Source organism: Pelodiscus sinensis, chromosome 1, assembly GCF_049634645.1.
Source record: "Pelodiscus sinensis isolate JC-2024 chromosome 1, ASM4963464v1, whole genome shotgun sequence".
In the NCBI taxonomy this organism is placed as follows: domain Eukaryota; kingdom Metazoa; phylum Chordata; order Testudines; family Trionychidae; genus Pelodiscus; species Pelodiscus sinensis.
The window spans coordinates 291800678-291828585 of record NC_134711.1 but is presented as its reverse complement, the minus strand read 5'-3'; the positions used below and the strand labels follow the sequence as shown (position 1 = coordinate 291828585).

Sequence of the window (27908 nt, the reverse complement as noted above, 5' to 3'; positions counted from 1 at the left end):
GTTCTTTTATTTTGATGGGATTGAAAGCCTACGTAGGCAATCAGGAGCCCCTGTGCAGAATTAGACCATTAGACAGAATTCCTTTAACTTTTAGAATAGCTTACTGTGGGGGAATTTGCAGATGATATTCTGCTGTTGTCACTCAAGAGAGATTTCCAAGCACTTTTTTAGAAAGAATCCTTTATTTCTAACAATTATTGCACAAATCAGACCTGAGTTTCCAGGTGCTGAACTCTATGTACCAGTGGGAAGCATGACTAAAAAATAAATGTTCAGAGCACTGCATAAGCATGTGCTTCCTGACGGAAGTGTGACAAGGCACTCTGCGGAGATGTGTCTAACCATTATATTCCAGCTAAAGATACAATGTATCTTACTCTCAAGGATACAATATGAGGCAATGAAAATTTTAAAGTTTCTCCCACTAAACTACCTGGCCTCTGGCTTGTGGCTTCAAAGTTCCTCAAAGCATTTAGAAAGCAGAAACAGACAAATTACAAAAATCGGTTTATTTGTATTTCTTTGTGGCAACAATTTTCTAATATATACAATTAAATTCTAAATGAGCCACATAATTTAACCCATAGTTTTTTCTTTCCCAATACAAAGAAAAAGTCATATCTTGAAAAAAGGCCAAGGAAATACCATAAGACTAAAACTAAGATGCACGTTATACCGTTATTGCTCAACTAAGACAAACTAAGGGCACTAATGGGTTATTCCTGAGTAGTGGAATGGAAACTAGGAGTGTGAAGCTGATACTTTCTTTTTACATCTTCATCATACCTGTGGAGAGGAAAAGCTGCCTCCTTAAGAAGGTTTCAACCACCTAATCTAGTGGATCTTTACCTAACATTCATGGCTCTTTGTGACACACTGATAGCAAGAACATCCACTTTAAGAGTCCTTTTTTTTTCTCTTGGTTCTTCAACTCTCTTTGAAAGTACATAGTCCAGAGTAAGTTGTGATGATCTAGCCTATTATTTTCTGGGGTGAGGTGAAAAAAAGCAAAGAATGTGAGTGGAGTTCAACAGGCCCTTGCATCCTCATGCATACATCCGGATCCTACCACAAACTGCTTCAGAGATAGTAATAGAGCATGGAGAATACCTTGGAGTTAGTTCTCCCCTTTGTAATTCCTTTCCCTGCCTGAGCCATGAATTTCAGCTCCCCTCCATTTGAGGAGAACATGAAAGCTAATTAGCGAGATGCACTAGAAGACAGCATGTCTTTTTCCAAATAAGAATCTTACAAGAGCTTGCAATGGAATGGTGGGAGGTGAACCAAAACAAACTTTAAGCAGAAGTATATGGGAAAGCAGTAACTTTTCATATTACTACCAAAAACATGAGCATGCATGGGACAAGCATCACTGAAGTCAACAGAAGCGTGGGTAGACCCCTCAACCTTGACCAAACTGTAGTGATATTGTAAGATTTCTAGAAACATTTTCAGACAATTGGAAGAACTTCTTTATTTCCTTTCGCTTAACTTCCATCTGATTATTATTGCCACTAGGGATGTAAAAACTACCCAAAATAGTTAACTGGACAACGATGCATTTAACTGGTTAACCACTGGCTGCAGGTGCAGGGACTGTTCTGATCCCAGAATGGGTGGCGGGGCTGTACCTTCCCTGCTGTGGGCAGCAGGGGCTGTCCCAACCCCGACGCAGGAGGTGGGGGTTGCTCCAGGTTCACGGCTGCCCTGCTGGTTAGACCATTGTGGAGGAGGGAAGGAAGAGGCTCTGATTAACCAGTTAGCCAGTAAGCATAAAGCATGTGCTTACCAGTTACCCTTTAACATCCCTAATTGCCACATCCTTCATTCAAAGCTACATTAATGATATCCTCATCCAAACTTTGAACTGAATTCTGCAATAATGTATCATAATTTGTCAGGTGGAAACCCAGAAATCTTAACTCATGTGGGCTCTTTGACACTCACCTATCATCTATTTAACTTTAGCACTTCCAAAACATATAACTAATAACAAGGTCTACTGGAATTACCGAAAGTTAGGGCTGTGTAAATGAATTCTGTAAGTCTGCGGCATAGGTAAACCAAAGGATTTATACCTCTTGATAGTTAAATATGAGGGGTTTTCTGTTCCTCCTTTTAACATTAAAACACTGGTTTCTGCAGACTAAGGATATGCAAGTTAACCAACCTTCTCTCCAAGACAGACACATGGTGAGTGGCTTTGATGAATGAACTTCCTTTAGAAGTGCAAAAGGAAAACCAGCTCATTATGCTGCTGGACAGGATGTAGTGACACAAAATTGATTTTCCTCAACACTATCTAAAGAAGGGGGCAAAAGCACACACAAACTGCAACATAATGAAGCTTTTTGGAGAGAAAGAGCAAGCAAATGAAGACATCTGCTCTCACGATTCTTCGTGTTTGTCTATTTACCATTAGACATGACATTTAAACCCCATGCTTTCCAGATTTTCATAACATAGGTTACTCTCTATTAAGGCAAGTCATTTTATAACTATAAAGAATTCCATGGGCTTTGATTCCCAAAATTTGGGATCCTTGCTAGGAAAACTATATTTTCTAGGAAAAGGGAGCATTCAATTTTGCTTAATTCCTCAGAATTCTACTCGCATCAGCCATGTCACATTTCTCATCCCTCTGGCTATATGGTCTCTGATCTGAACTCACACAGAAAATATACTGAAGTTGGAGAGTATGGAAAGGAAGCATGCTTAAAATGTACACACTTCAATTACCTTGTTATTATTTATACACAGTAAATGACAATGTTCGATGCGCTCTCTGCCTTTGCAAACAGACATCCACTTTTACTCTAGTGAAACCATCTCACTTCTGAAGTGAAAAGTTAAACTATCGAGTAAAAGTTATACAGACTACATGTAACACAGCTTCCCAATTTGAGATCATTTTAGTATGATTCTGACCCCCTGACTCTGGTTATCTTCTGTTATATTCCTCTCCATTCCATATAGGACCACTCAGCATTTGAAATAGCGGAGAAAGCTATTTCAACACAAAACTCACCAGTGTCATGATTGATTAACAAACCAAAATCTTAAAAATCAGTCATCTAAAGGGCTGCTCTCTTGTGTTCAACCATTAAACAATAAACACGCATGAACTACAAAAAGGTTAACTTTGTGTCATAAATAAGTTTGGATAGAATCTCAAGCCTTCTACTGAATCATCTCTGCAAAGATGGCCCATCTTTTCAGCTAGAAGCAACCTGAAGGAAGAGAAAGAACATCTGTAATATTTAGTAAGGGCAATATGATAATCAAGGAGTTATTAAAAATAAATACCTCTCTTTAGCTAAAAGAACAGACATCCCCACAAGCTTGGCAAACTCTTCCGCTGTTAGAGAACCCTTTTCAGATACCTATCAGAGAGAAAAGCACGGCATTAAAATAGTGATCTTTTCCGCTATACTACAAAATGAAAGAATTTTCTCCATTCTTTTAGTCCAGTCTCAGTTCAGCAGGTTAACTCTTAGAAATTGGTAACAAATACCTAGTGAAAACTACTGCTTTATGTGCATTTGTTTAAAAAAAAGTGATTTTCATCCAATACACTATTTAGCATTCCAGAAACGTGTTATGTATGAAAAAGGATGAATGAAGACAAGGAAAGGAACTAGTTAAACAATGAAACTGTGTGTGTGTGTGTCTCTCTCTCTCTCTCTCCCTCTCTCTCTCACACACACACACACACACACACTTATGCAGCAGTCACACTAAGTATTTCTTAAGTGATTTTGTAAACAATGAAGTTTGGAAAAGGAAATGAAAGAAAGCAAAACTGGAAGATCTTTAGTTTCGAAGCTGAAGTCACCCAGGAGGAGGGTGGGAATTGGAATGAATGAATTCAGAAAGCCCACTGCCAGTAATAACTTGTGAAAACCAGAATTCCACTAGGTCTCAGGACTTTGATGGGTCAAGGAGAAGCTGTGTTTTCATGCAAATGAATTTTTTTTATATTCTCCATTACTACAAGTTCAGGCAGCCTTCCCAACCCATACATACATGCCTTTTCTTCTGACCCACCTAATTTGAGAAGTTTATTCTGCTTTATCCACTGCAATTTCTAATTACGTTGGTCTTACTCGTTACCGAATCTCAGATCAAAGTAGGTCCTATTTTTAGATGTGCTAAAGCTAAACCCTTGAAACCTACAGATGAAACATAGAGCATACTGAATATATTGCACAATTTAATATGACTCTTGGGCCTTTATAATTTTCCTTCCCAACCCCCATCTTAAGTAACTTCAGCTTCTACGTTAATGACCCCTTTGATTCTCCTACCTCAACTGCCAATCAAACCATGCCACTCCCTTGTTTCAATACTCACACCGGCTTCCTCTCATCTTTCCTCAAAAATTCAATCTTACTGTATCTTATTGCACCTGGGAAGCTATATACAAGTGTGCTCCTAATTAACCTCCCGTCTAATTTTTCCTACATTTTTCTTATCTCTTTTCACCTCACACCTTACTCTTTTTCCCTTATGTAGCCGTATCCCATTCATGTAGTCTTCTATGTCTATATCCTCATTGCACGAGGAGTAACAATTAATTCGAGGGAAGGGTTTTGGATCAGACTACCGCGTCTACACGCAGCAAGTTAAATCGGGCGACCGGCATTTTAAAATGGCGACCAGCTGCGAATATGCTAATCAAGTGCGGGATATTTAAATCCCGCACTTCATTAGCAACTTCAGTATGCTTCATTTGCCTCCCTAGTCCGAATTAGGGGGCAAGTGTAGACATACCCTAACATAGGCCACCTCCTCGACAAAGCAAACTCAGTGCAAAATATATATTGCACATACTATGTTCTGTTATCTTATATGAGCAAAAACAAGCACAATTTCTATACCTACGTTGAAAATTTACTTTCAATCAAAACACACAAAAAGTCTGAAGCACAATTTAATTAATGTCGATGTCCAAATACCATGCCACAAAATAAACTCTTCCTACTATGCAAAAGCTTTGGGTAAGGATTTTAAGATAAAGAAGTACAAGAGCTGTAAGAGAAATTTTATCCTGGAGGAAAGAATAGTGACGTAGAGCTAGTCCACACTACAGCACTGCATTTGCACCACTATAGTGCATCTGGAGTAGACACACTATGCTGACAGGAGAGCACTCTCACATCAGCATAATTAGTCTACCTCGGTGAGAAGTGGAAGCATCATCCATGGGAACGTATCAGCTGCCAACATAGTGCCAGCGTGAATAGCACATAACTTAAGTTGCTGGGGATGAAAGGGGCTTTTCCACACTTCGAAGGATGAGTCTACACAGCAACGTTATTTTGGAATAACGTCCATTATTCCAAAATAACAATGTAACTACATAGTAATTCCGTTAGTTTGAAATAAATTTGAAATAATGGACAGTTTATTCCGACTTCTGTAAACCTCATTCCACAAGGAATAATGCCTATTCCGAAATTGCAGATGCTTCACTGCAGATATTTTGAAATAGCTCCTCCCCAGAGCCATTCAAAGTAATTACTCCCCAGTACCTTCTGGGGCTCTAAATTAAGGTAGCCTGTCCACATTAGGGAAGTCCATCTTGGACTAATTTTGAGGCTTCCATGGTGTGTAGACGTGCGATTTCAAAATAAGCTATTTTAGATTATTTCTTCCAGAATAGCTTATTTCGAAATAAGCGTGCAGTGTAGATGTACCCTAAGTGATGTAATTTAGAGCAACTAAAGCAGTAATACAGATATGCCCTAACATTAATGTATGTAGAGGTCTTTGAAGATGAAAAATGCTATTTAAGAACAAAATATTGTTTTAGGATTTTGGAAGTGGAAAATTTTGTAGTTCAAAAGGAAATCCTGTACCTCAAGTCTTATGTCTAATGTGTCTAAGTTTTCCTAGCAGACAGACTGCTAGAGGAAATTAAGTTCACATACTGTCTCTAAAGCAGAAGCCACCATTTCCTCTTCATTGTGGGACTGGAGCTCAATAACCATTACACCGCTGTCAAATATACGAAGCCTAAAAATCAAAGGGAAAAGACAACAACAAAAAAATAATCTGCAAATATCAACAACAGAAAAAACTTGTGTATTTTTTTCTGTTAGTTTCACATATCTAAATAGATAACATGTCAACATAGAAATCCATTTTAAATAACTAAACGAAAAAAAATTGAAAGAGCAAAAGTGAACAACATAAAAGTCAAGTGCTGGATCTTCATAAATAAAAATAAGTGAACAAATGTAACAGTGATGCACCAAAGTGGCTTTATTTTCAAATCGTGAATATATACCTTTGGCAAAAAAAAAAATGCAGCAACTTAAATTCAGCTACATTTGTATGATTTAGTAATCACATAATTATTTTATTTCTTGAACAGAATTTGTGTATGTTTCACTAAAAACTAAATTATGTAGATGTGTATTTGTTAGTGTTAGCAATTGTACCTTATGCAAGATCCAGTGATACTATTTCAATGGTCCACAACTGTGGAAAGGAAGGATGATCCAGTGGGTAGGATGTAACCATGGGATATGAGTACACTGACCATGTTGTCTCAATTTGTCCAGGACTGTCCCGAATGTAAATGCTCTGCCCCAGTGCGCCATCAAGTAGCAAAAAGTCCCAGAAAGCCCTGCCTGACATTTCATTACTTGATGGGACACCGGTGCAGCAGCCTCTTCCCCCTCCCCTCCAGCAGGGTGTGTAGGGCAGTGGGGTCAGCTTCCAGTGGTGCATAGCCCCTTGTTCCCTCCCTCCCCCCACGGGACCGCCTCTGCCGTGCAGGGCCCTGATCTGGAGGCCCCTCCTCCTCCTCCTCCTTCAGGTTGCCTTGGAGTCCCAGCAGGAGCTGCGCAGAACCCAGCTGGACTGGAGTGAAGGTCCCTGTGGAGCTATTTTTAGTACTGCAGTCCAGGTCTCCATGGGCGGCCCCGGCTCCAGCTGAAGTTAAGCGGCAGCCCCGTTCCAGCCGGGGCAGCCTCACCAGACCATGCCTCGTTCGGCTGCCGCTTAACTCCAGCTGGGAGAACTGGACTGTAGCATTAAAAATAGCACCACTGGCAGCCCCGGCTCCAATCCTGGCAAGCGAGCAACTGGGATAGGGGCCACAGGGGTTTCTGGGACCGGATCGCAGGCTCCAGCCCTGCACATTGGAAGGCAGTAGATGAGGGAAGGGGGGTGAGGAGAAGAAGGGGCTTGTGCTAAGGGGAGGGAGGCAGGACAGGAAAAGAAAGGGGGAGGCACTAAGGGGCAGGGGGGAGGAGAGACAAATGCCAGGGGGCCAAGAGGAGACCATGAGGAAAAGGGCAGGGGAGGGGAGGGAACGGAAGGTGTCAGTGGGGGTGCGAGAAGGGAGGGGACAGGGTGATCCTGGGAGAGGAAAGGGGAGGAACAATGGGAGCAAGACGGAGGAAGAAGAGAGGGGAGAAGTGGGTGTCCTGAGAAGAGAAGTTGAAAGGAGGTTTGGGCATGAGGAAGGCAGGGAATGGAGCAAGTCATGGGTGAGGGCACAAAGGGGTGTGAAGAGAAGTGGGGCACTGGGTGGTAAGCTGGTGAGTACCAGGGAGTAAGAGGGCAAGGAGGGCAGAGGCAGTCAGGGAAGGGGAGGCACCAGAAAGGTGCAGGAGTAAGGGAAGGTGCAGGTGCCAGGGGATTGTGGGGGTGAAGCAGAAGGGCAGACACTTGGATGGGAGGAACGGGCACCAGAGGAGAAAGGCAGGGCAGGTGGATAGAGGGAGGTGTTAGGAGAAGGGATGGGGGAGGGGTAGCTACAGAGGATCAGAATGGGGCTAAAGAAGGAGTGGACACAGGGGGAAGAGAAGGGCTGGTACAGGGAAGGGGGGCAGGTCCCAGGAGGGCTGAGGGGACTGAGAAGGACAACAGAGGCAGCAGGCACTAGGAGAGCAGATGGGGCAAGGAGACATGGCAGCAGAGGAAAAAGGGAGAGGTTTATAAGATATTTATTAATAATTTGGTGCTACAATGGCACAAACATCCAAACAAGCCACATGAACTCAATACTGAAGCACAAGACAAAATTCGCTCTGCTCATAGGAGGAAAAACTTCGAGGGAACACTTCCTCCAGCCTCTCCCGCTCTCCCCCCCCCCCCCCCCCGAGTTAATGCAATGTAAATTGAGTTAATGCAATTGCAGGATAGTTGCATGGGGAGTCTTGTGGGGGCCAAACTCATCCCTATTGGTAGGAGAACAGTGGGGGTATGTCTATACTACCACCCTAGTTCGAACTAGGGTGGTTAATGTAGGCAACCGGAGTTGCAAATGAAGCCCGGGATTTGAATTTCCTGGGCTTCATTTGCATTTTGCCGGGCACCGCCATTTTTAAATGTCCACTAGTTCGGACTCCGTGCCCGCGGCTACACGCGGCACGAACTAGGTAGTTCGGATTAGGCTTCCTATTCCGAACTACCGTTACTCCTCATGGTACCCCCAACACCAGCTCCTGCCTCCCTCCCCCGCTAGTGTAGGAGGCCACAAGAGGGGAGAGCAGGCCGGTCCGTGGGAGCCTATACGCACGGGGAACTGGCTTTAAAGCTTGAAAGCCAGCTCCCTGTGCATATTGGCTCCAGCCTACCCTCTTCTCCCTCCACGCCACTGCCTTTCTATCAGGAGGCAGGAGTGCAGGGGTAAGGGAGGAAGGCAGAGCCAATGCTCATGAGGAGCCAGCTTTTAAACAAGCTCCTTGCGGTCATTGGCTGGGTGGGGGAAAATGCATGTAGTCAACAAGATTACTAAATAAACCTAGGCTTATTGGTTAATCATGTAATCGTCTACACCAGTATTTCTCAACTTTTTTTTTTTTTTAAACAAAGTACCCCTTTAAAAAAAAAATGATAAGTACCTACAGTTTTCAGACATAACATTTTTTTCTACCGTTGCACCACGTTTGTTTAAAGACCTTAATTGTAGCCGGGCAGGTGATTAAACTTTTTGGTGTAAAAAGTACAAAAATAATAAAATGCTGTAAAACTTAAAACAAAAATTCAGTTTTCTCCAAATTTCAGTTGTGTTGACATACCCCTCAGACTTCTCTCGAGTACCCCTTAGAGGTTGAGAAATATTGGTCTACACAATGACATCACTACCACATGTGAAAATTCATTTAGAAATGCACATGAAGGACTCTTACCTTAAGGGTAATTTCAGTGCCACTAACATCTTACAAGCATTTACTAAATCTTCTGGAGAGAGCAACTAATTAAAAAACAAAAACATATTTACTCACATTTTACATGTTAAATATATAGTATTGCACACCCTCAAAACACAACAGACATCTTAGATGAAAAAAATAACACAGATCCCTGTGGAGGAGGTGGTAGGGGAGGCTGCCTTGAAGCAGCCTCTGTCCTCAGTGGCCAGGGCTGGCCATGGACAGAGGCTGCTCTGGCAGCAGTCCCCGTCCACAGAGGACCCAAGCTCCCTGGGGATAGAGGCTGCTCCAGCCTCTGTCTGCAGGGAGTTGGACCCCTGCAGACAAGGACTGCTGCTGCGAAGCAGCCTCCCTTTGTTCCCCCTTCCTGTGTTGCTACTGTAGGAGGAGGGGAGAAGGTGGCACCGTGGAGCGATGCTGGGGGGAACTGGCTTTTAAGCCGGCTCTCGCTTCTCCCTCCCCTTGCTGCCATACAGAGGCAGCAAGGTGTGTGTGTGTGGGGGGGGGAAATGCAAGTAGTTGACTAGATTAACCGATAAGCCTAGGCTTATAAGTTAATTGACTAGTTGATTATTCATTCACATCCCTCAATGACATACTATAGAAGATGAACAAAGATACAATATTAGCAGAGAGAAGACAAGGCACCCCCCAAAAAACCTCTATTTTCCATTACTAGAACAGCAATGCAGCCTTAATTTTAAGCAGTTCGACTAGATATAAAGGACAGTTAAAGATTTGACACTTCTTACTTTAGAATACCTTATTCTTTGACAAAAATCTAGTTGATATCACAGAATTAGTCCCTTACCTCCAATCCCCGAGCCCGATTTACCAGACAATACACTTCTGTAAGTGACATTATTCCCCCTCGTTCCTGTGGAAACATGAAACCAATGAATGAAATTGTATTAATCTAGAACACAGAGCACGCTATTTTGCATATGAAAACATTTGGAGAGATGAAAGTTTTAAGCACCACGTGACATATTAAAGCAGAAAAGATAAACTATGAGCTTGTTAAAAATCTATACAGGCAAGATCAATGGTATTTAAATTATAGGTCAATCTTCAAATTGTAATTTCTTCAATAATTTCAAAATGCAGAATATCAATTTTAAACTTCAAGAAAATTGTAAATTATATGAAGATTAAAATACGCAGAGTACAAGTAGATGGAATTTAATTATATTAAATCTATTAACCAATGTATCAAGCTTCTGTTTTTTCAACTTACACAGGGTCATAATGTAAAGTAAAAAAACCATAAGAGATAATATGAGAGTTCCACATATATAGTGGATGCGCAGATCCTTTTTCAAACAGGCAAGGCTCAGATGAATTCAATATGTTTTTAATTTAAAAGAAAAACTGATAATAAAATCTGTATAATAAGCTGTATTATAGCAATGATATATATGAAGTTTACACAGAAACTGTTATTTTTAGGTTTTTGAGTTAACAACCCCTTTGCGCTTAATGGGGCTGCTCATACCTGTGTGTCAAGGAAGACAACTCTTGATTTATGCACTATTCACTTTTTCAAAATTAGCATTACAACCATACAGATCAGAAACATATTTTTTAAAGTAGTAGCTGTGTCAGGTGGTGAATTCTGTAGTCACAGCATATACAGGGCCCTTGGAGGACAGGGGGGGGAAAAGGGAAGACTACTAATTGAGACCAGAAACTAAGATAAGAAATCAATAATACAAATATAAATTCCCATAATTCCTTTTAGCTATTTCTGCTGAGAAAGAATAAATGTTCTTAAAAGGCATATGACTACTCCTCTAAAAGATGAATTTCAGGTTGCATTGCTGAAGTCCTACGTTGAAGAGACTCATTTTCAAGACCCATGATAATGAAACACACTGCATTAAAAACTCATTAACATGCACAACAAGAGCATCTCAGGTGATTTACCTCAAGCGGTGCCTGTAGTATTCCAGCTAATTGTTTTGCCAGTTGCATATGGTAATGTGTGCCAGATCCATACGTTTCCCTAGTAACTGGGTTAGCTATACCCATGCTCAACAGATACGATTTAAACCGGATAGTCTACATAAAAAGAAAAGTAAATTGTACCAGTCATTTCACAGTCCTGGTTTTTTTTTTCTAAAAAAAACAAAATACATCTTTTACACTTTTATTTCTCCAGTAGTCTTTAACATATTCTGGGAGGTCTGAAAATACACAATGCCAATTATAGGGCAAATATAAATTTATCAAAATGGTAGCAAGCTCTACAAAGCTCTTCAGAAATGTATAAAGGACAATGAAATCTCCAAAAGAAACAGAAAATTGTTGCCATCTCCTAATTAATGGAGCTAGTTTTTCCAACCCCTTTTAAAGCAAACTAAGTGGAAAGAGGGGAAGAGACATGCACATCCTGTAATCACTTCGTACTTGTTATTTTTGAAACAAGGCCTTTTCTTTCCCCACTGCTCAGTTGTCTTGTATAAAGAAAGCTTTTCATTAAATAAAAGTAAAAAAACCAATGGGACATTAGAAAAATATTATTTACTTATATTATGAATATTATCACAATAGCTGGTATTGTTTAGTTTACATAGTGATTTCACAAAATGCATTTTTGTCAAATATAGAAAAAAGCATATTACCTCATCTTCGGTGATGTCACCTTGTTTTTCTTTAATTTTGTTAGCTATTGACTTGGATAACTCCACCATTTCCTTGGCCTACCAAAACACACACAAACATGTCAGCTTTTAGCAGTATAGTCAGACATTTTGGTTAAAAGTTAGGTAACTGGTATAAATTGATAAATACGTTGATAAATGTGATATCCCTTACCTTTTCCATTAACTTGCTGAGATCTTCAAAAGCCTAAAAATGAAAAATGGACATTATAATATAGTCTGTTCAAGGAAATTAAATTATTTAATGAAGTAATTTTTCTAGTTATCTTTCCAAGCACCAAGAATTCTGAACAATATCAGGACACCTAATGCCTGGCATGTTATCATTTCAAACAGTTTAAAGTTATAAATTCATGCCCTGTTTACAAGCAGGCATTTTTCCTTCCCAGAGCGCTTATAATCAAAATCAAACAAGGCAAGGACCACAGAAAATACACAGGGAAGTAAACAATCCTATGGTTTCCTGCATGGAAGACAAAGACTAAATTTCTACTTAATACAGTACTGATTTGCAAAATATAAATAACAGAGCTGAAAGAGAACAAGATACTGAGAGTTGAAATAAATTCAAATAAATTCATCAAGTTTACCCCTTTCTTGCTAACAACATTAGGTATATTTGTTATTTATTATCAACACAAAAAACACACACTATTTTTGGCCAGTGAAGAAACCATAGTGCAACTGTGGAAATGACTTTGTGACATCACAAGTCTGCCTTTATCAGTAGATGTTGCTAAGATAGCAGGCACGATCACAGTTTATTTGGAAATAGCAAGGGAGATGGATTACGAGGTTTGTGTCACGCAATTATTAACTAAAAAGACACATCTTTAAAACTATTTGTGGGCAAAACTTGTGTATCTAAATACATGATTTTCAGAGCAATTAGGTGCACAAATGTCTAAATTAACTAAATTATGCTGACACAAAACAAGTGTCCCAATTAAGACTTGGTTGAAATCAGGTTTATGAGAAGGATTATTAGATAAAAGGCACCCTGTGAAATATCTTACTTGCTAGATCTGATATAAGCAGGGGGAAATTACAATATTTCTATAAAGTATCTGATTTTTACTACAATGAACTTCTATGGAACTTTCCCACTAAAACATGTAAACATTTGGATTTCCATGAAGGACAATGATTTATTTCAGGAGTTTTTAAAATAAAAGTTACTTTAATAAAGCTGTGGCGTTCTCAAATACAAAACTGCTATATGGAGCATATGACAACAGATAAAATAAGAAAAAATTAAAGCTTTATTTAAATAATAAAAAACAAATATACACTTTCAGTATGTTAGTAAATAGCAGACTTACAAATACATAACATGACCACCCATCAGCATAAAAATAATCATACCCATGAAAAATGTGAATTTAGCCTGTCTGATATATCAATGACACAGAAAGGCACTTCCACCCTCTCAGGGACAATCCTCCTTCAAAATCCTCTCTAATAAATGGCTTTCGCAATGTGTTCCTAAATTGTCATCAAATTTGGACTATTTTGGACCATGTGTGTAAATGCATGTGGAGAGTCCCTGAACTCTCACAGATAAGTCTCGACTTGACAAAGCCCTGGTTCGGTTGATTTAGTTGGGATTGGTCCTGCCTTGGGCAGGGGGCTGGACTTGATGACCTCCTGAGCTCTCTTCCAGCTCTATGATTCTATAGTTGTGTGAGGGTAGCTCCTTCCTTTTATAAAGACGGCTAACCGAGCTAGAACACTTCTACAGACCACAAATATAGCCAGCCTATGGTCCCAATTTATGAACAATTTAATAGTCTAAACTAATCTGAAGGTATCAAAAGCATGGCTTCCATTTTTAAATTAAAGATCTACTCTAAAGTAGACTCTTCCTAATCCTGAAGAGGAGTGCTGTGTAATTCAAAAGTTCATCCTTTTCACCAACAGAAGTTGGTCCAATAAAACATATTACCTCGCTCAGTTTGTCTTTTGCTAGTACACACACAGTAATTTGTAATGCATGTCTCAGATAGGAATGTTAAATTTAGATTAATGGGCTAATTGAATAGTCAATGCAATTTGCATCAACTATTTGATCAGCTGATAAAGTTGCCTCTGCCTTTGAAGTGTAGCAACAGCCCCAGGGCAGTTGCTATACTTCAAAGGTGAAAGCACTGGCCCTGTGTTCCCCGCCGCATTTCAAAGTGGCAGCGTCCCCAGCTGACCCTAAGCATGTGGCATTTCAAAGAGGCGCTGCATGGAGCCCAGGGTGTGGCCTTGGGCTTCACGTGGCACTGCCGCTTTGAATCACCCCTTCCTCTTTTTCCCTCCTCCTTGCTGCCTCTTTCTTATAGAGGCAAGGGTGGGGGGGAGAAGACACTAGTTGCCTACAGTGTTGACTATCTGATAAGTATTTGCTTATTGGATAGTTGACTAGTCATTCACATCCCTAGTCTCAGACACTAGCGAACTTGTACCATATTGAATTATAATATTAACAAACAGTTTTTATATCCAGGCTTTTATTGGTTTAATTCCAATCTCAACCACATGCATGAAAGCATTATCCATTAAAAAAATCATTGACTTAGCTAAATAAATGGCATGTTGTGTATAGTTCCTCCTTTCTCAGATTCAGAGGGCAGGCTTGGAAACAAAAGGGAATGTGCACACACCTAACAGGAACTTCCTCAGATAAACAAAAGGCTAAAGAACTGGATTCTTATCAGCAGTGAACAGCAGATGCAGGAAACCTTTTCCTGGAAGCAAGGGCACTTTTGAAATTAAGTCATTTATAACATTAAAAGCTGGGGGAAGGCAGGCTTTCACAAATCACATTTTTCCTTTGCTCATACAACTCACACGAATGGATTTCTTCTACCTCTCTTACAAAGTCGGCGAGGAAAAAAATAACCAGACAGACAATACCTTTAGAACTATCTACACAAATAACTTCATTCATTACTTTCCTCATAAATAGGGAAAAAAACAGACCAAACAATAAAAAACCATTTAAAGTTAGCAATAATGAAAAGATCACAGTGCAGGTGTTCACAAAGCAGATACAAATATCCTGTAAATTGCATCTGTGATTTTTTTTTTATTTTGCTATGTTGTGATATGAACAGTTGTCATAAGAATGAATCTGTTACAGTTAATTTATGAGGACTTCTTGATGTTCAAAAATCCATCTCTTTGATGATTATTTGAAGCCTGGGGACTGCTTCATTTAATATATTGACTAAAACAGTGTTTTTCAACTACCAGTCTCTAAGATCTCCCTGACACTGTTTAGGGAAGTGGCAAGCCAGTTTCTGATATCAAAAATGTTGAAAAACACTTAGTCAAAATGATTTTAAGAAGAGGAAGAGAATTAGGAGAGGTGCTGAGGAATAAGCTTCTGTTGTACATGTAATAGCTTGAATTGAACTATGGGGGAAGCAGTTGTTTCCTCTTTGGCCAATATTTTTGCAGAAATTACTGTGACGTCTGATTAATAACATTTTGTTTTGCATAATTATAAACATATAAACATTAAAAATATGAATGCTTGTTAAGATACATGTACTGTACAATAATTATTTGCATATATAAAACCATTTTAAACAATATACTGATTAGATATTCATTTATCTTCAACTGATTCAAATTAGACCTGCTTAGATAGAACAATTCTTATTGGACTGCTCCCTTTTTGTAGAATACTCTCTGTTCCACTTCCCCTAATGAAAGGTCATTGAACATTGCCTTTCAACTGTACTGAAATATACATTATAAACACACAAAGCATTTGACTCCAATGAATGTCCTTCTTGAAAAGAAGCACTTAAATGAAATATTCCTAAAGACCTGGGATAAGACAGTTAAACAGAGTATATAGTTATGAGTTACACACCTGTAATCAGTTCACAGGTCCAAAACTCTCTATAATTGAATAGTACACAGCTGCATCTAGAAGAAAGTCTGAAGGCATGCAGATGGCTGACTTTGAAACTTGAGCAGTATTTACCTCAGAAATATTTTTGTCAGTCTCTTTTCTCTTTTCTTCTAATTTCCTCTCAATACCTACAATTCCTACAGCCCTTATTCTTCCTGCCTGCAAAAGAAAAGAAAAGGAAGGAAATGTTAAAGGTTCTTTCACCCTCCTCCCCGTAAAATAATTTATATTTACAACAAAGGAAAACTTCCCACAAAGAACTATGTAAAATGTAACGATTGTTAATGATCTACAATACATAATACATCTTATTTCCCGAAAAACACTCCTTAAGTCAAGGTCATAGTTTATCAATCCACAACAATGTTTTACAAAAAAATATATACTGAGCATAGATTTATTGCAGAATACTACATGACACTCCATTTAAATTGTTAGTATAATCATATATTACATAGCACCTCTTGTTATGATACAGAGACAGTTCAAATAAGCTGGGATGCTCAAATTGACACTTCCCAAGTCTAACTGGACCGAGCCTAGAGATAGAGCATTTTCAGTGGGGATCCTTGACTCAAGAGGTTGTTGTTCTCCTCTTGCTCCATCACAGTTTGAATATGTTTACCTTAGGGGATATTTAGAAGGGTACAAAGTTGGACTTTCACCCTATTTGCTGACAGCATGTTATATATATATATAATGTTATGCAGATAATATATGACACATACATGCAACATACAGACTGATATCCTTTTACTAAATTGTAGAGTCATGTGAAATGTATTAGCCTCTTCTTGGACTAGCCTGCACATCTCTAACTTCATCTTCATTTCCTTTTCCTGCCTGTTGATTTTGACACTAAACAGAACCTTCCTTTAAAATCCTGAAGCCCTTGAGTTTGCATCCTCTTCTGGTTCTTTTATGACATCTCTCCTCATTAGTTTCTCCAACTCCATGTTCCAGAAGGCTCGGTCCTTGATACCCTCCTTTTCTCGGGCTACACCTTTTCTTTGGGTAATCTCATCCACTCTTGTGGCTTTAATTGCCATCTTTACATAAATCTACCTTTCTATTCCTGACTATTTCTATCCAATCCTGTATTTCAGCCTGTCTCAACATCTTATCATCGATGTCTCATGAGAAACTTCAACTCTGCCCACTCCTATTCTCTCTCATCAGCACCATTCTCCCTACTGTAACTTACATACAGTACAGGCAGTCCCCGGGTTACGTACAAGATAGGGACTGTAAGTTTGTACTTAAGTTGAATTTGTACTTACGTCGGAACTTGCGTCCAGATTCAGCTGCTGCTGAAACTGACCAGCGGCTGACTACAGGAAGCCCAAGGCAGAGTTTCTCTGCCCCGGGCTTCCTGGAATCAGCCGCTGATCAGTTTCAACAGCAGCTGAATCTGGACGCCTGGGATAGAGCAGCGGGGGCGCTGCCGGGTAGGTCTGGTAGCGCCAACCCTTGGTGCTGCGAGACCAACCCGGCAGCACCCCAGCTGCTCTGCCCCAGGCTTCGTGATTCAGCCGCTGCTGAAACTGACCAGCAGCGGCTGAATCAGGACGCCTGGGGCAGAGCAGCTGGGGTGCTGCCAGGTTGGTCCAGTAGTGCCCAGAGCGGCGCTGCAGGACCAACCGGCAGCGCCCCAGCTGCTCTACCACAGGCATCCGCGAGAAAAGCCTGGTCTGCTGAGGGGAGGTGGGGGGGTGCACTAGCTGCGCCCCTCCCCCCCCCCAGCAGACCATGGAGACGCGGGCGGCGGGACTGAGATGCGCCGCAGTGCCGCCGCCCGGGTCCTCCGCGGCTTTGCTCCGCGTCTCCCTGGTCTGCTGGGGGTTCCCCCCCCCCCAACAGACCAGGGAGACGCGGAGCAGCTTTTCTCGCCCCGGAGGACACGGACAGCGGGACCGCGGCGCGTCTGGGCGGTCCCGCTGCCTGCATCCTCCGGGGCGAGAAAAACCCCGTTCGTAAGTACGGATCCAACATAAGTCGGATCCGCGTAACTCGGGGACTGCCTGTATATGGTAGCTGCACCCAAAATGTCACCAGTTTCCAAATACAGAGTATGATATTTCCAAAGAGTTTTTGATCTCAAAATACAGAAACAGATGAAGGAAAGTAATTTAAATTGCACATATCTTGAAGATATTTCCAATAATCAATATTGTCCATTTAAAACATAGCTACTGACACACAAGATGCACACAGGCTATAAGCAACTATATTAAAGCAACAAAAATAGTCTAGATCCTAAAAGCTAGAAAGTGTAAAATGAAGGCTGAAACGCCATCCTTCATCTTTTGTATGTCTCACATATTTTAGAAGTTTCTATACAGAAAGCAAATATTTTACATCGTGAGTTTCAATACCGAGGCATGTCTAAAAGACTACAAATGGCACCAAATACCATATTCAGTCGTGCATTAGAATGTTCTCGGTTTTGCACCACTCCAAGAATACCATTAACTCTATTATTAATGTATTTAACGATACAATCTAAGGGGCAGGTTCCCAATTGTGTCTGAACTCTTCTTAGATGCAGTGAAGAGGACACACAGCTGCTTAGTTCTAGTGCAAGGGAGAACTACAAGAGAACATCTCCAGTTTAGGCCAACATTGAAGCATCCATGCCCCATTTCTAATTGCAGAATGCCAGAGTTGGGGAGGAGCCATGGTACAGGGTAGCTATACTGGACACACAGACAGGAGATCTAAACCTAAGCATTCAAATATGAAGAGAAGTCTAACATACAGAAAGAGTATCAAGAATTTAGTAAATACCTGTGGACCCCTGTTAATTTGAATGGTCTGAGAAACAGGCATGTTTTCCCATCTTCTCTGTGTCATTTCTTCTGACAATCGCCTATAGAACTGCATATGTTTTAAAAAAAAGTCTATTACCATAAGTTTTGTAGAATATTTTTGAGCATTTTTAACATCTCAGGAACAGAACAAATTCCATTGAGTAACAAATGCTATAAAATCACCACACTTGTACTGGACTTTTGATTTTTTTAGGATCAAAAAATGTTACAGACCATACAAGTGTATACATTTCAATGGTAGCTATAAATATTATTAAACTTGCATGATTACTTATTTTCATTATAAACATATTTTCAGATATTCATAATTTTCCAAAACTTTCACTTAACGAGTCTGAAATTACCAGGCTCAGTAACTGTCCAAAGGTGATTTGTTTAAAAAGAAATGTGAACAATTCAGTTATTACTGCTACTGTTATTATGCGATGATGTTAATCTAGCCATATGGATTGAATTTCAATGGAGTAATTCCATTTATTTAGTTTGGTTTAATGCTAGCTGGTAGTGATGCTTTATTAATTGACAAGGACTCTTATACATACAGTTCCATATCTATCACTAATACAGTGAGAACAGAAATATTGGAGACAAAACATCTCACTTATTTGGTTGTACTGTACAGACACTAACCTCAATCTGACCATGTTCTTTGAAAGAAAGTTTGATGTAGGAATATTTGCTACTCTGGAACGGGCCAGGCTCTTTGTTTGAAGGAGCTGGATGAAGATGAACTACTATTTTGGCACTATGGAAAAGTATAGGGAGAGAAGAAGGAGAAGAAAAAAAGATATCCTTTATTTATAAAAGTATTTCTTAATTATGCAAGTCAGATTTGAAAGTATAATTCAGTATTAACTAATCCCCTCCCCGCAAACAACTGATGGCTATTTTACATCCAAAACATTTCAGATTATTCTTCAGGATTTTAATAAAAAGTCAGGTGCATTAAACAACACATTAATAATAACAGAAAGATAATATTGTATATCTATGCTAGAATTTTCATACAAAAAATACTGCAATCCCTAAAAATATAAAACTTCACTAATAATAAAACACATGTATAATCAACTCTCAGATCTAGAATAAATGTTAAAAGTTCAAACAATAAAGGTTTCTGAAAAAGAAACTGAACAACAAACTGTCAAGTGGTACCTTTGATTAAGGCTTCCCACCTGCAACATAATCTCCAAAGACTCTAGAGTGATTCATAACAGCTGCCAAAACACACTACCTTTGTAGTGGAAACAAAATGGTCTCAATAATATTATGTTTAACCTATCTCACCATTCGTGCCAGCAGAAGAATACTTCATATGAACTCATCCGAAACCAACATTCTAGACCAGGGGTCAGCAATCTACGGCATGCGTACCATAAGCCGATTTTCAGTGGCACGCGGGAGAGAGTTCAGCCCTACCCTTCCTCCCCCATGCAGTAGGTTAGGCTGTGGTGGGAGGAGGCAGCGCTAGGGCTGAGGTTCCTCAGCAGAGCCTGGGCCAGCCCCGCAATGCTTCTGCCGCAGCCACACGGTCTGGGGCCAGCCCAGGACCGCATGGCAGCAAGGCCTCCAGGGCTGGCCTCAGATCACGTGGGCCACAGCAGCGGCTGCAGAGCTTCTGGGGCTGGCCCCGGACCATGCGGGCCCCAGCAGTGGAGTCTCCCTTTGGGGCAGCCCAGGACAGCATGGCTGTTGCTGCAAGGGAGCATAAAGCCAAGTAAGATCCTCCCTCATGCACAGACCCCCACACCTTAATCCCCTCACTCACCTCCCTCCGCCAAGACCCCGCACCTCCAGCTTGCTCCGACACCCTCCCTTGTTCCTGTACCCTCCCTCCTGGCCAGATACCCCATTCTGCTCCTGCGCTCTCCCCCTTGGCCTGGCTAGAGACCCCCATGCTGCTCCTGCTCCCTCCACCTGGCCAGATACCCTACTCCCAGCCTGCTTCTGCACCCTACCTCCCAACCTCTCCCCCTTCTGCACCCACCCCTATCCTACTTGCTGGCAGTCTTGTCTCGCACACTGAACCACTCTTTTTTGTTCCTACCACAAAGTCAAAGGGAGGTCCATAAAATCCACTAACTCCAGAACCCCAGAAAAGTAAATCTGGTCTATGGGAAGTCCATAACCTCATTCCCCACTCTTCCTTTCCCCTCACCCCATGAGGCTGGGGCAGCAGAGGAGTGAGGTGTCTCAGTTGGGACCACATCAGTGAGGGTGACTCCTCACCTAAAAGTTTCCCCACCCCTGCCATAAATAAAGAAAACATGGAAACCTTTGTGTTGGACATAATATTTTACTTTATTTAAAATGAAGTTTGAAAAACTAACATGTTAAAATTAAAATGCTTAATCTGTTTCATAATTTAAATTAAACCGTTCCCCCTTGCTGCAGCTGGTTCAGAAAATATGGTGACCATACCCAGCCCGCCCTTGCATCCTCTTCCCCTCCTCCCACCCTACAGATCCATGAATAAGTTTAATCTTGGTACGCCAATTCTGAAAGGTTGCCGATCACTGCACTAAAAGTTAAGAGCTGCATCTTTATTTATTAACTAAACTTCTGTATGTAGGACTATTATTGACTTTAAAAAGTATCACCGGCACTTGGACGCATACATAGAGGTGAGTAAGTCAAATCTCAGCACTCCACCTCTGAAAGGTGGCTTAACCCTGTTCTAGATTAACATATGCATGAAAGCAACATGGTCTAGATCTAGAATGATGACCAACAGCAAAACAACTCATGAAAGAGCACTCTTTCAGCAAATGTAATAGCCCAATCTCACTTCATTACAATAACTCTATTATTCTTGTCCAGCTTTAATAATATATCTATTTTATTAATACTCTTATTTTGCCATCTCCTCTAGAACCAGATCTCCCTGGTCCCAGCACATGATTCTATCAATTGGGATAATGTCTTCCTGCAGCCTGAAGGGACTTAATCTGCTCGTATCATACAGGACAAGACAAGGGCATAAGCAGATGTATACCAGACATACTTCTTCATAAAAGCTTTATTTTTCCTTCTGTGTTAATTTGTTTCTTGTTGCATACATATCTATTCCAGTTATTGGTCTCTCCTTCAGAATCAGTTAGATGGTAGTATAAGTTACAGCTGCTAAGAATTAATCAGTATACTCCTCTGCTAGTTCCTACCCCCAACCAGCCTTTGCAGAGCAAGAGACTTGGCCTGAAACCTAAATTTGAACACTAGCCTATCACCATGGCACTGGTTATTAAGGGTGCGTCTACACAGCAGCTCTATTTCAGAATAACTAACGGCTGTTATTCCGAAATAATGCAAGTGACTACACAGCAATTCTGTTAGTTCGAAATAAATTCAGAATAATGGGAGGCTTATTCCAGCTTCTGTAAATCTCATTCCACGAAGAATAATGCCTCTTCCGAAACTGCTATTTCGAAATAGCTATAGTGTGGATGCTCCACTGCTGCTATTTTGAAATAGCTCCTCCCCAGGGCCATTCAAAGTAATTACTAGTGCTTCCTGGGGCTCTAAATTGAGGTAACATGTCCACATTAGGGGAGCCTGCCTTAGACTAATTTCAAAACTTCCCTGTAGAGTAGACATGCTATTTTAAAATAAGAAGTTTTGGAGTATTTCTTCTGAAATAGCTTATTCCGAAATAAGCATGCAGTATAAACGTACCCTAAGGGAGATAAATTCAAACATTCACTGCTATGAAGCAGAAGACTGAATCACAAACTTAATCACAGATTATAGGACAATTATTTAGCAAATCAAGTCACACACATACAACTTTTCCTAATGACCCTCTCGGCCATTTGATCCTTGTATCTTATAGTAAGAGAGGAGGAACTGATTCACAATCCATGAGACCAAACATCTTGGTTACATTCTTGGGCTCTGCCACAGACTTCTTGTGCGATCTTGAACACATCACATTTTCTATGCCTAAATTTCCCAAGTAAAAGAGATACACATCTTACCTTTTTCCTATCCCAGCTGCCTGCTCTTCAATGAAGACAATCTGAGAAAGAGGGATGGCAATGCAGCATTCCTAGAATAAGCAACACAACATAGTGACTAGAAATTAAAAACTATTTTCTTGAAAGAGTTGTAAAAATACATTTTTGTTTTCTTTTAATAAATTAAAAAGTCAACGGCACTAACATATGTAGGTAGTTCTCCCATAAGCCATTTCATATAAAAGATGATGCTGGCTGCAATATAAAATTATCCCTGCACTACTTGTTTAAAAAGGAATTTAAACAGAAAACTAAAAAGTTATAATTGTTAGATAACCAGATCAGTAAGGGCTTTAGGACTGACACAATGTCCTTAACTCAGCCACTGGATTTCTAGGCATTCTACGTGGCATACAATTTTATTATTTGCAGAGCAGCCACAAAGAATTAGGTGCTTCACATACAAGTAAGACACATGTTAAACAATTCTGGAGCCTTATCTTTAAACAGCTCTGGGACCCTTATCTTGTGGAGCAAGGACTAGAAGTTTGAGTGAGAGAGATGCAGTTTGCCATCCCTGTGATACTTGTTCAAGTTACAAGCTACACTACAAAGATCTTACACACTCGCAACAGGTAGGCAAAGATAATGACAAAAGGTAACAATTACTTCTTGTAGATATCCCTGTTTTTACATTCTTAAATCCAAAATGGGTGAAGAGACTAGAATTGTAAAGGTCTCCTTACACATTACATCACACTGGTACTATTTTCTGATAAAGAATCAAAAGGCTATACATATGGACAGCTGGCTGAAGAGTGCAGTGGGAGTCTGAGATCACAGAATTAATTTGTATTTATTTTCTAAAGCTCAACATTCTCATTACCCACTAGTTTAGAACTACACAGCTACGTTTCAAACTAAGAAAAATTCAGTATTTAGTATTTTGAAAATCACAGCATTTTCCGGGAAAGACCAAATATATATGGTACGTGACAATACGGCATCTATAAAACAGCGGCTGCTGTTTGTCACAGTTTTGTTTTCACAGACGATTATCTAAAAATAATTATTGATAAAGCTATTACTAAAGTTGCCTGACATTTCCCATTATAAGATCCTGTTTTCTGATGCTTATAAATTTGCCAAACCTAACCATTTGGGCTGAAATTTCTTGTGCTGTCTCCCTCAGCTTGAATTATTTTGGAAATGTCAGTTAAAACAGTTCAGCTATTTCCTAGAACAAGGCTGTGGAAAAAGTACAGTTTTGCCCTTGTTAAAAAATTCTGGAGCCTTTTCTTTAAACAGCTCTGGGAACCCTATATTGTGGAATAAGGCCTTGAAATTTGGGTGAGAGATATGCTGTTTGCCAACCTTGTGATACTTGTTCAAGTTGCAAGCTTTTGAAAATTTGCAGTTTACAGTTGCTTAGTAGAAACTGTAAAAAAAAAAATACAGGTTAAACCTCTCTAGTCTGGCAACATGTGTGGTCCAGCATGATTTTAGTTAGCTGGATGTCCACTTATCATGGATGCGGCCAAGTTTCCTGCAGCCTCACAAACTTTGTTTACTGACACCAGTCCTGGCTCCCAGTGTTCTGTGCTATTATTTAGCTCTAATTTACCTCTAATTTATCACTACAGTCAGACATTATTAAATAGCATGCAGAATGAATGACGAGCGAAAAGTTAAGACCCTGGTATTTGGAATAATGGATAGTCTGAATAGGAGAGGCAGACCCCAGAGAAAATGGGTAGATGATACAGTAAATTGGTGTGGAGCTAGTCTACAGAAACTAAACTACTCTGCACTGGACAGGGAAAGATGGAAGGAAATAGTGAGGGAGTCATCGGACACCAATGGGTGTTGAGCGCATGGTGGTTGACAATGATGATGATTGTAAGCACTGTTCCACTTATTCACTTCAATAAAATAAAAAGAAAAAGAAACCTACTAGCTATAATATTAACTTCCCATGGTCCAGCAAATTCTCTGAATTGGCACCTGTTAGGTCCCGTGAATGCCAGACTTGAGAGGTTTAACTTCAAGTACATGGACATGTGTTTTAAAGACTCTCATAATACACACTCACAAAGAGGGCCAAATTAAGATTGCAGGGGCAACCTTAATTCTGGCATTCCAGAGTGCTTGACTTTGTAATCTTACTAACGTTCTTTTGACATAGTTGTTTTATATGCAATACTTGTATAAATTATTCTTTTACAAGTAACATCACTTTGATACCATGTGAGAAAGAGATAACAGAGACAGAGCATGAACAAAACGGAGGACTTCATCAGCTCTGTTTAATTTTCTGTCAGCATTTTGACTAGTTTTAGGGAGTTCTGCTGCCCCATCCCACATTGTTCTCATGCTTTTTAGAGTGAGAATAAGAAAATGGGAAATAGATTTATGGGATAAGATCCCCTCCTTGGTAGTATTCTGCTCTCAGAGACATTTCAAGGCTCTGACCCAAAGCCTTGTAAACAGTATAAGGGAGATTTATGTGAAAACATATGGAAACTGCTCTTGGATTATATCTAGGGATCTACAATTAAACTGTGAAGTTAATAACACTACCATGTTTATTGGAAGGACTTTTATATGCTGAAATTTAATCTCTAATTAATCTCTCTAATTAATATCTGCTTTTATGTCATGTAGATAGATAGCACACAGAAACAGGGAATTTTGCATGGGAGTTCCTCAGGTAAAAGAGGAGAGACTACAGTTAAGTCTACACTTAAAATGCTGCCACTGTAGTGCTTTACATAAGAACGGCCATAATGGGTCAGACCAAAGGTCCATCTAGCCCAGGATTCTGACTTCCAACAGCAGCCAATGCCAGATGACCTAGAGCAGTGGTCACCAACCAGTAGATCTTGAAACCTCTGACAGGGGGATCCTAACTGGTTTGGCCAAGAGGTTATCAAGCCCAGCACTTCAGCTCTCTCCCACAGACTGCTGCACATCTCCTGCTCTTTGCTTTGGAGCCGTTCCCTCAGGAGTCTCTGCATTCTGTGCAGGGGAGGGGAGGGGTGCTGATATCAAGATGTCCCCTCGCTCACCCTGTGCCCTATCTCCCCAGAGCAGAGAGGGGGCACAGCAGGACTTGGGATAGAGTTTGCTGGCTGCTTTTGGGAGTGGTGCAAGGCCAGGACAAGGGTGAGCCTGCCTTAGCTCCACTGTACCACCACCCACGAGCTACCTGAGGTAAGCAAGGCCCATCTGGTGCCCACGTCCTGAAACCCTACCCTAGTCCTGAACCTCTTCCTACACCCCAAGCCTCTGCCCTGCCCTGTTCTAAATTAACAGTAACCACTCAAGAAAGAGTTCTGGGAGTCATCACGGACATTTCCCTGAAAACAACTGCTCCATGTACAGCAAAAGTCCCTACTATGTTCATTCCATCTGAAGAATCTGGTACAAGCTACTGTTAAAGACAGGTTACTGGGCTAAATGGACCATGGTCTGACCCAGTGTGGATTTTCTTATATGGCTTGTTTGGGTGTTGCTAGTTTGGGGGTCTTTTTTTTCCTGTCTCTTCTCTGTTGTTTTTTGATCTGTGTGAATAGTTGGGGGAATAAGGAAAAACAAATGAGTTACTAAGTGAGCTATGAACAAGTTCACAAATTATCTTAAAACTTCCAGACTCAGTTGATCATACTACCATTGCTTTTCTATGTTTTGAGCACAAGGCACCTGACACAGGGAGGAAAAAAGCTTAATCACAGAAAAATTAGTTCCTGCAGAGTTGTATCACTAAAAGTTAGCTATGGTTTACTGTGGAATTTACAGTTAACCCATATACAAGAACCGACGGAATACTTACATGATTTTTCTGATCTCTCCAGATCAGTCGGTGTGTGCTAAGTAGCAATACCCCAGTATCAAACTTTACCTGCACACACACACACACACAAAAGACACTAAATTAACAACAAATTTAACAAACAAGCTAGGTAAATATTGATTTTTGAAGCATTATACATTGTCATAATAAATCCTCTGGATTAAGCAAATATTTTTATAACATTCTGTTTTTGCTGATAGCACAGCCAGCCAAGTTGATGAAGCAACAAAAAAAGAATTATTACAAAAAGATAACACTGATATGGACAAACTTCCTTTTCAACTGCACAAACTCTCCCCCAGGAAATCCAAAAGGATCCTCCCTTTCCTATGGTACCAACGCCCCTAGAAGAGCATTGGGTTTCTACCACGGCTAGGGAGGGGTGTTTCAGGTTTTACCCTATGGGCACTGGAGACACGCAGCATGCCAGGCATGGGACTGACATGGGATCCCTTCCTGCTGCCCCTACACCTCTCTGACTAGGGAAAAGGACAAGTCTCAGAGAGGTAACCACTAGCCATGTTAATCCGTATCTGCAAAAGCAACCAGGATCCTGTGGCACTTTAAAGACTAACAGGTTTATTTGGGCATAAGCTTTCGTGGTAAAACCCACTTCCCTGGAATGCATCTAACTGAAGTGGTTTTTACCCACGACAGCTTATGCCCAAATAAATTTGTTAGTCTGTAAGTGAAGTAAAATGCAGGACTATGTAGCACTTTAAAGACTAACAAGCTGGTTTATTAGATGATGAGCTTTCGTGGGCCAGACCCATTTCCTGATCTGAGGAAGTGGGTCTGGCCCACGAAAGCTCATCATCTAATAAACCAGCTTGTTAGTCTTTAAAGTGCTACATAGTCCTGCATTTTACTTCAGCTACACCAGACTAACACGGCTACGTTTCTATTATTAGTCTGTAAGGTGCCGCAGGACGCCTAGGGGTGCGTGTGTGTTTGTTTTTAAAGGAAAGGGGTTAGAAACAAGTCCTCACTGACCCACCAGGGCGCTCCAATCTGCTCCGCTTTTTACCGGGTAAGGCGAGGGGCGGGTTATCCCGGGTCTACCACAAAGCCGCCCGGGCAGGACCGAGCTGCCTGCCGGACAGCGCGCGGCAGGGACCGCCAGCTCCATCCGCCTGACGCCGGGCCTGCCCGCCACTGGGCCGGGAGCCCGACCTCACGGCGGCTCGGGGCTCCACGGCCGGGGCACGCAGCGGGGGGTGGTTCCCGGGCTCTAGCGCCCTGCCCAACGCGCACCGAGCACGATGGCTGGGCCGGGGCGGGGTGTGAGCTGCCGGCCGCCGCTAGGCCCGAGCCGGGCGCTCCCTTTACCTTCTCCTCCCCGTCGTAGAGCCGCACGCCGCGCTGCTGGATCACCAGGGTCTCGTTGATCTCCAGCAGGCCGCTGGCCCACGCGAACCTGTCCATGGCGTCGCCACAGCCGCCTCCCCCAGCCCGGCCGCCCGCTGCTTCCTCCTTCTCCTCACCCAGCGCGCGACGCCCTCTGCTGGCCGCCAGGCTGCGCCGC

The 27908-nt window shown here is 41.1% G+C and overlaps 1 protein-coding gene across 1 annotated transcript; it reads right to left on the bottom strand.

Moving 5' to 3' along the window:
- Positions 1 to 494: 494 nt before the first annotated feature.
- On the bottom strand, positions 495 to 27908 carry VPS36 (vacuolar protein sorting 36 homolog). The gene is made up of 14 exons (XM_006124900.4): positions 27713 to 27908; positions 26363 to 26431; positions 22552 to 22622; positions 19208 to 19322; positions 18534 to 18623; positions 15819 to 15905; positions 11991 to 12023; positions 11798 to 11875; positions 11100 to 11234; positions 9985 to 10050; positions 9150 to 9214; positions 5934 to 6018; positions 3307 to 3383; positions 495 to 3230 (listed from the first exon to the last, which is right to left on the bottom strand). The coding sequence occupies exons 1-14, from the start codon at positions 27806 to 27808 to the stop codon at positions 3137 to 3139; spliced, it is 1161 nt and encodes a 386-aa protein (XP_006124962.1). The 5' UTR covers positions 27809 to 27908; the 3' UTR covers positions 495 to 3136.

Coding starts and splice junctions, on each gene's coding strand:
- VPS36 (XM_006124900.4), bottom strand. CDS start 27,808: ATGGACAGGTTCGCGTGGGCCAGCGGCCTGCTGGAGATCAACGAGACC. Junction 26,432..27,712: donor TCTACGACGGGGAGGAGAAG/GTAAAGGGAGCG, acceptor GTGTGTGTGCAG/GTAAAGTTTGATACTGGGGT. Junction 6,019..9,149: donor GCACTGAAATTACCCTTAAG/GTAAGAGTCCTT, acceptor TTTGATTTTTAG/GCTTCGTATATTTGACAGCG.